Source organism: Cebus imitator, unplaced genomic scaffold (assembly GCF_001604975.1).
Source record: "Cebus imitator isolate Cc_AM_T3 unplaced genomic scaffold, Cebus_imitator-1.0 Scaffold206, whole genome shotgun sequence".
NCBI lineage: Eukaryota > Metazoa > Chordata > Mammalia > Primates > Cebidae > Cebus > Cebus imitator.
Window position 1 is genome coordinate 498,402 of NW_016107521.1, and position 8,718 is coordinate 507,119.

At 42.1% G+C, this 8,718-nt stretch overlaps 1 protein-coding gene across 4 annotated transcripts in view; it reads right to left on the reverse strand.

The window, feature by feature from the left end:
• Positions 1 to 8,718, reverse strand: part of DDX58 (DExD/H-box helicase 58) — a 71,629-nt gene that overhangs the window by 25,863 nt on the left and 37,048 nt on the right. For all 4 annotated transcript variants that reach the window (XM_017548314.2, XM_037745619.1, XM_037745618.1 and 1 more), the window contains 3 exons: positions 5,810 to 5,967; positions 4,695 to 4,830; positions 1,183 to 1,331 (listed from right to left, as the gene is read on the reverse strand). In XM_017548314.2, coding sequence (XP_017403803.1) covers positions 1,183 to 1,331; positions 4,695 to 4,830; positions 5,810 to 5,967 — 443 coding nt within the window. The remainder of the gene's footprint in view (positions 1 to 1,182; positions 1,332 to 4,694; positions 4,831 to 5,809; positions 5,968 to 8,718) is intronic.

Genomic DNA, 8,718 nt, shown 5'->3' on the forward strand with positions numbered 1-8,718 from the left:
ATGTAGGTGATGGGGAGGAAGGCAGCAAATCACACTGCCATGTGTGTTCCTATGCAACAATTTTGCATGTTCTTCACATGTACCCCAAAACCTAAAATGCAATAAAATAAATGGGAAAAAAAAATAATAAAAAATAAAATAAAAAATAAAAAGAATTCTCAAAAACTCAGTAAGATGATAAACCAATTTTTAAATGGGCAAAAGATCTGAATAGACACCTAACCAAAGCAGATACAGATAGCTGATAAGCGTAAGACAGATGTTCAGTCATATTCATCATTCATGAAATGCAAATTTAAAATATAGTATCATTACCTACCCATAAAATGACTAACATTTAAAGTAAAAAAAGGAAGACATGCTTGCCCTGTAAGTATCAAGACTTATCATTAGAATGCTTAACACAGTGACAACATGAAGCCAGGTCCCACAACTTTGGGAGGCCAAGGTGGGAGGATTATGTGAGGCCAGGAATTCAAGACCAGTCTGGGCAACATAGCAAGACCCCATCTCTACAAAAATAAAATAAATAAATTAGCTGGGCATGGTGGCACATGTCTATAGTCCCAGGCATGGTGGGAGAGGGGGCTGATGTGGGAGAATCGCTTGAGTTTCAGAGGTTGAGGCTGCAGTGAGCCATGATTGTGCCACTGCATTCCAGCCTAGGTGACAGAGTGAGACCATGTCTCTAAATGAAGAAGAAAAAAAAAGACAATGAGGCATTAGAATATTTGTGTAAGAATAAACAAAAAATCAGAACCAAACAGAGAACCCCAAAACAGACCCACACATACACAGAGTTTGATTATAAAGAGAAAAATGGCTTTTTTTTTTTTTTTTTTTTTTTTAAAGACACAGGGTCCACCTCTGTTGCTCAGGCTGAAGTGCAGAAGTACACTGTCATAATCACTGCAACCTCAGGCAATCCTCCACCTTTAGCTTCCCAAGTAACTGGAGCTACATATAGGTGCACACCACCACACCTAACTAATTCCTCTTTTTTAAGAAATGAGGTCTCACTATGTTGCCCAAGTTGGTCTTGAACTCTTGGCCCCAAGCAATTCTCTTGCCTTGACTTCCCAAACTTCTGCTATGACAGGCGTGAGCCACCATACCCAGCCCAATCTTTGCAATGCATAGTGCTGTGTTCATTTGTCATCTACAAGGAGAAAGAAAGCTTACATCCACAAGTGCTCTGGTTTTCACAAAGAGAATTGTTATTGTCTCTGGGTTTAAGTGGTACTCTTCTTGTAAGATGAAGCAGAGGTCTTCGAGTTTAGGGTTCTCATTGCTGGGATCCCTGGAAACACTTTCTAGTTCCTGCAGCTTTTCTGCAAATGGGAAACATTTTATAAATGGCTTATCAATTCTAAAAATTTAGAACACACTGTGCCCTTTAGCTATCGTTCAGTTAATCTGTAAATCTTTGACCAGAATTTTATGAGTAATAACCACTGATTCAAATTGGCACAACCTTTTAAGAGGCAATTTGGCAGTATCTATCAAAACATAATACACACACATCCTTTGATCCAATAATTCTACATCTAAGAATTTGAGACATACAGTTATATTTAGAAAATTATGGAAGAGATCTCTAAGGATTTCACTGTACCATTGTGTAGGATATAAAAGAAAAACAGAAAACCTAAGTGCCCAATAGGGAAACAGTTCAATAGACCATGGGCTATGCATCTGAGGTTAATACAGTGTGGCTGTTAAAATTAATAAGGAAGCTATGTAAATGATATATATGATATCGAAAATACTTTAATGTTAAAAAAAAAATCAATGCAAGGACAGTATGTTCAGTATGCTCCCATCTTCAAAAATATATATAGTTAGGCCGGGTGCAGTGGCTCACGCCTGTAATCCCAGCACTTTGGGAGGCCAAGGCAGACGGATCACCTGAGGTCAGGGATTCAGGACCAGCCTGGTCAACATGGTGAAACCCCATCTCTCCTTAAAATACAAAAATGAGCTGGGCATGGTGGCGGGCACCTGTAATCCCAACTCCTCAGGAGGATGAGACAGGAGAATCACTTGAACCTGGGAGGCAGAAGTTGGAGAGAGCCAAGATCTTGCCACAGCACTCCAACCTAAGAAAGAGAGTGATACTCTGTCTCTCAAAAAAAAAGAAAAAAATACATGCGTAGTTACAAAGCAGGGGTGTGCTACAGCCAGATTATAAGACTATGGGAATCAATTGTTGTAGTTTGTTTGTTGTTGTTGTTTTTTGAGATGGAGTCTCCTGTCTCCCAGGCTGGAGTGCAGTGGCACAATCTTGGCTCACTGCAACCTCTGCCTCCTGAGTTCAAGCAATTCTCCTGCCTCAGCCTCCCAAGTAACTGGGGATTACAGGTACATGACACCACACCTGGCTAATTTTTTGTATTTTTAGTAGAGATGGGGTTTCACCATGTTTCCCAGGCTGGTCTTGAACTCCTGACCTCAAGTGACCCACCCACCTCAGCCTACCAAAGTGCTAGCATTACAGGTGTGAGCCACCATGCCCAGTCAATTGTTAAATTTTATTACTTTTTACAGTGATCTACACTTCTGAGGTTAGTTACATCTATTGTATTTGTATGGTAGAAATACTATAAAATGATGTGCGGCTCATCTCTTTTTAACACTAGTCCAATGACATCATGTTGGTAGCTTGAAATTCACTACAGTGGAAGCAGTTATACCATGGCAATCAAGAAAACACCAAAAATCAGTGCTTGACTGACTGACTGACTGACTGACACAACAACTCACTCTGTCACCCACGCTGGAGTGCAGTGGTGCGATCTCAGCTCACTGCAACCTCTGCTTCCTAGGCTCAGGTGATCCTCCCACCTCAACCTCCTAAGTAGCTGGGACCACAGGAGCATACCACTACGCTCAGCTAGTTTTTGTATTTTTTGTAGAGATGGGGTTTTGCCATGCTGCCCAAACTGATCTCCAGCTCCTAAGCTCAAGCAATCCACCCACCTCAGCCTCCCAAAGTGTCACAGTTACAGTCTAGACTTAGGAACATAATCAAAAAATAATGCAGATTAAATTTAGCTATTACATTGTGAATAGCAGGAAATACTCTCTCAGTTTTTAAAAAACTATTATACAATTCAGCAAAAAATTACTTGCATCATTGGCAAACGGGTTAAATTCCAACATACGCCTTTGTTTTTTCATTTTCATCTTCTAGCATTAATGAAAATATGTACAAACAACCATATCAGAAAGAATCATACTTCTGGCTGGGTAGAGTGGCTCACATCTGTAATCCCTGCACTTTGGGAGGCTGAGGCGGGTAGATCACAAGGTCAGGAGTTTGAAACTAGCCTGCCAAGATGATAAAACCCAGTCCCTACTAAAAATGCAAAACTCAGCTGGGCGCAGCAGCGGGCACCTGTCATCCCAGCTACTCAGGAGACTGAGACAGGAGAATCACTTGAATCCAGGAGGCAGTGAGCTGAGATTGCAGTGAGCTGAGATCATGCCACTGTACTCTAGCCTGGGCAACAGAGCAAGGCTGTCTCAAAAAAAAAAAAAAAAAAGAACTATACTTCTTTGTCATTGCAACCCTTGGTTGGCCATGGATACAAAAATTCTGCAAAAACCACCAAAAGCATTCTAAGAGAGTCAACTGGCTATGTGGAATTTACAATAAAGAATACTATATTTTTGTTATTTGTAAATTGTGCACTGTATACATCTTCTATATCAATAAGTTTATGTATACACACACACACACACACACACACACACACACACACACACACACATATATATAAATAAATACATACATTTTTTTCTCCAGTGGGTTGTTAAATGTTTACCAGCACAGCACTGGTTACACATATGGAGAATAAATACTTATAGGCCAAGAAAACCCAAAATTATTAGCAGTAATTACCTTTGGGGAAAGAATTCAAAACAGGGAGAGGGAAAACTTTTTTTTTTGTTTCCTATCTATTTTTTTAATTATATTCGGGCAGTGAGATAACGTGCCATTTTGGGTTTCTCTTCATATAAAAGTATATATAGGCTAAGTGCAGCGGCTCATGCCTATTAATCCCAGCACTTTGGGAGGCCAAGGCAGGTGGATCACTTGAGGTCAGGAGTTAGAGGCCAATCTGGCCAACATGGCAAAACCCCGTCTCTACTAAAAATACAAAAATTAGCCGGGTGTGCTGGCATACACCTGCAGTCCCGGCTACTTGGGAGGCTGAGACGCAAGAATTGCCTGCGTCTGGGAAGCAGAGGTTGCAGTGAGCCATGATTGAGCCACTGCACTCAACCCTGGGCAACAGAGCAAGAGTCCATCTCTAAAAAAAAAAAAACTCAAGTATATGTAAACTATAGTCTTCTTAATATCATTAAAACACTTTTTCTTATTTTTTAAAATTACTAAAAAAGAACGTTAAACCAAAAGAATGCTACTGTCTATGAACCATATGGGAAACACCCTTTGCAAATCCCATTGTTTTTTCCTTCTTCTAAATAGGGAAGAGTATAAGCAACAGAATCTTTCCATAGGTACTAGATTTCACTGAAGCTAAACAGTCCTACCATCTACACCTTCCTACATCCAGGACAACTCCCTAAGCATTCCCAAGTTTATGTATATTAAATATAATACATGTTTGTATTGCCAATCCAGTCACCAGACCCCAGCAGCTTCCTCCTCCGAAACCACCACCCACCTTCAAATCTCTGAGTAAGATCTTGTTCAGTCTCATCGAATCTTGCTGCCCGGACATTGCTGAAGAAGTCTTTCAAGTATTGCAGAGCGTCCTTCATTCGTGCGTCCTCACTAATAATGAGGGCATCATTATATTTCTGTTGAAAGCAAAAACTGTCTCAATATGCTTCCAATGTCTACCACATTCACTGTACTTAAGTTCAATTCATTGTATTTAAAGAATTAGTTTTAAGGAAACTTTTCAAATCTATTCCAACTTAGTTTTTTTTAAAGATGAATGGCTTCTAACAGTTCTGTAACAAAACATTTGAGACAAATACTGTTTTAAAAAAACTCAATTAGCTGGTTACATTAATTATAATCACTTTGGATTCTTGAATTCTACCTAAGAAAAACTGCATGAAAAACACATATCAAAATTAAAAAAAAATAATGAAAGTACATCAACTTCCACACCAACCTGCCTCATAATTCCAACATTTCACTTGATTTCTATAGACATCTCAAGCCATCACCAAATTGCCATTGCACCTTCAAAATGATGGCCCTGAGCACCTCCATTAACTGTTCAACTAAACTAATTAAAATTCTACAAATGCATGCTAACTGAATGCATTTTAAAATATTCTCAATGTCTGGATAAGCAGAGCTGATGGCTGTCACTGTAGTTCCTTAACTTCTTGGTTAGCCAGAGAACCTGGATTTCTGAGCATGGGGCATCACCAAAGGTGAAGAAATGTATGCTTCAGAACATGGTAACAGAACCCCCTTGCTGAACTTTAAAGATGGCTGTCACTGGACTGGTCACGTTTCTGGAATAATGTTCTCTAACCATCACCCAATTTTTTTCGAACCATGACAGTTAATGCTAGAGGCATGGCATAGATTCTGAGCCTTTGTTTCAGTCCTATTGCCTCCAGGGTGAAATTTCAGAAGGCTAACCGAGATGATGCTGAATGGGGCAACTTTTGGAGTTTGCTTCCTAAGAACTTTCTGGAAAGGTTCCTAATTGAGCTCTTGGGGACAGGATGAGAAGTTGATGTCATCTTGGATTCCACAGTGCCACTCCCAGTAGGTGCTGTGACCAGAATACGACTTTCAAAAGGAGGAACATACCCGCAAATGTGAAGTGTACAAAAACAGGGCTTTACAAATCCTGCTCTCTTCCTCTTTGTCTGGCATCTGCAACACCATGCATGCTTTCTGAACTGTAACAATCCATTGTTCATATTTTTGTGTTCCAAATTCCCTATTTTGAATTTTAGATAAATTTTCTGGAAAAAAAAAAAAAGTTTGTCACTGCATCATATGTTCAGTCATTTAGGGATATAAACAGGCCTCACCCTCTAATTTTCTTTCTTTCTTTTTTTTTTTTTTTTTTTTTTGAGGCAGAGTCTTGCTCTGTTGCCCAGGCTGGAGTGCAATGGCACAATCTTGGCTCACAGCAACCTCTGCCTCGCTGGTTCAAGTGATTCTCCTGCCTCAGGCTGCTGAGTAGCTGAGATTACAGTCATATGCCACCATGCCCGGCTAATTTTTGTATTTTTAGTAGAGGCAGGGTTTCACCATGTTGGTCAGGCTGGTTTCAAACTCCTGACCTCAAGTGATCTGCCTGCCCTGGCCGCCCAAGTGTTGGGATTACAGGCGTGAGCCACTGCACCTGGCCTAATTTTCTTTCTTACTCTGTGTAAACAGGGTATTCCTCCTGAAACAGTATGATTTTAACTAGACTTCAGTAGATTTAACTAGATTCAGACTGGTGAAAAGGTGGAGGCAGGGTACATGAGGTGGGAGGAGTAAGAAAATAGAAACTCAAGTGATTCCATCACCATCTCTCCATCCTTCTGCTGCTTCCACTATTCAGAACACATCAGTGTGCTGCTGGATAACATGACGACCTCCAAACTGGTCTCCCCTCCTCTTGCCTTGTGCCCTCTCATGAGTATTAAGCAGTGCATCTGGTGGGTGGATTGGTGTGTTTCTTGAGTACTATGTACCAAGAATCAAAGAACCTTACATTCATAATTTCATTTAATTTTTACAACCCTGAGATACATATTACATTTCATATATCATGAAACTAATACTCAGAAAAGCTTAGTAATTTACCTAAACTCACACAGCAAGTATATGGAGAAAGGGCAGGAATTCAAACTCATGTGTCAGATGCTCAAGCTCTATTGGTTCTATGAGCTGACAACCAAGAAGTCCAGAAGTAAAACAACGGACATGGAAAACACAACTTTGCCATTAAAAATGAGTGAGTGAGGGGAGAGGACCCAAGATGGCCAACTAGGAACAGCTCAGGATTGCAGCTCCCAGGGAAAGAGCAGAGGGTGAGTGGACGCTGCATTTCCAGACGGATTTTTATTGCCCACAGACCAGGAGATTCCCAGGCGGAGGAGACCCACGGGTCGCCAGCACGGCTATTTTGGCGAGCACAGCTGTTTTGGCCAGCATGGCTGCTTTGTCGGCGCCCTGGCGCAGGGGTTCTCCGTACAAAATACACTGGTCCTGGTGCCCTATTAGCTGGCTATTGGAGACCCGGGAAGGCAGATCGCCCATTCACCTGATTTAAAAAGGAACTGAAACAGGGAGCCAGGCCAGGAGATTCCTGGGCAAAAAAACCACCATGAATCTCAGCACTGCTGTTTTAGCCGACACAGTGAGTTGCCGCCGGGGGAATCACACAGATCCAGGAGCCTTTTCAACAGGCAACTGGAACACCTGGCAGAGAGTCGACTGTTCAACTAAAAAAAAAAAAAAGACTCTGAATCAGGGAGTCAGGTGATCAGAGTAGGCTGGACACACCCCCACAAAAAAAAAAAAAAAAAAAAAAAAAAAACACCCAACAATTGAAAACGCTCTGGGTTGAGAGTTTCACAGCAAGCACAGCTGAACCCGGGACGGTCCAGCTTTGTGGGGGAGGGGCATCCGCCACTACCGAGACACTCCACCACTATGGAGGTAGTCCACCATCGCTGAGGCAGCCGCCACTGCCGAGGCAACCTGCCATTACAGAGAGAGTCCACCATTACAGAGGCGGGCCACCACTGCCGAGGCAGTTCCAACTACACCCGTATAAACAGGACTGCAGAGAAGTTCACACGGCAGCTGGGCGGAGCCCAAAGCAGCTCAGCAAAGCCTCTACAGGCAGTGACTAGGCCCTCTCCTCGCTGGGCAGGGGAGCCCTGAAAAAAAGAGGCAGCAGCACAACGGACACTCATAAATAAAGCCCTAACTCCCTGGGACAGAGCACCTGGGGGAAAAAAAAAAGGAGTTTATGAGTTCTGCTGCAGCAGACCTAAACGTACCTGCCCAGCAACTCTAAATGAACCAACGTAGCTCACAGCTCAGCACTTGAGCTCCAATAAAAGACAGACTGTCTCCTCAAGCAGCTCCCTGACCCCCGTATGTCCAAAGAGTCACCTCATAAAGGAGAGAACAGACTGACATTTGGTAGGTATCCTTCTGGGACAAAGACAGCAGAAGAAGAAACTGGTAGCAACCCTTACTGTTCTGCAGGCACTGCAGGTGATCCCCAGGCAAGCAAGGCATGGAGTAGACCTCAGCAGTCCTACAGCAGAGGGGCCAGACTGTTAGAAGGAAAACTAAGAAACAGAAATAGCTTTATCATCCACAAACTGGAAGTTCACCCAGAGACCCAATCTGAAAGTCAGCAATGACAAAGACAACAGGTGGATAAATCCACAAAGATGGGAAGAAACCAGCACAAAAAGGATGAAAACACCCAAAACCAGAACACCTCTCCTCCTACAAAGGATCACAACGCCTCACCAGCAAGGAACAAGGCTGGATGGAGAATGAGTGTGATGAAATGACAGAATCAAACTTCAGAAGGTGGGTAATAAGAAACTTCTGTGAGCTAAAAGAACAAGTTCTAACCCAATGCAAAGAAACCTAAGAACTTTGAAAAAAGATTTGACAAAATACTAATGAGAATGGACAACAGAGGGGAATATAAGTGAATTGATGGAGCTGAAAAGCACAACACGAGAACTTCG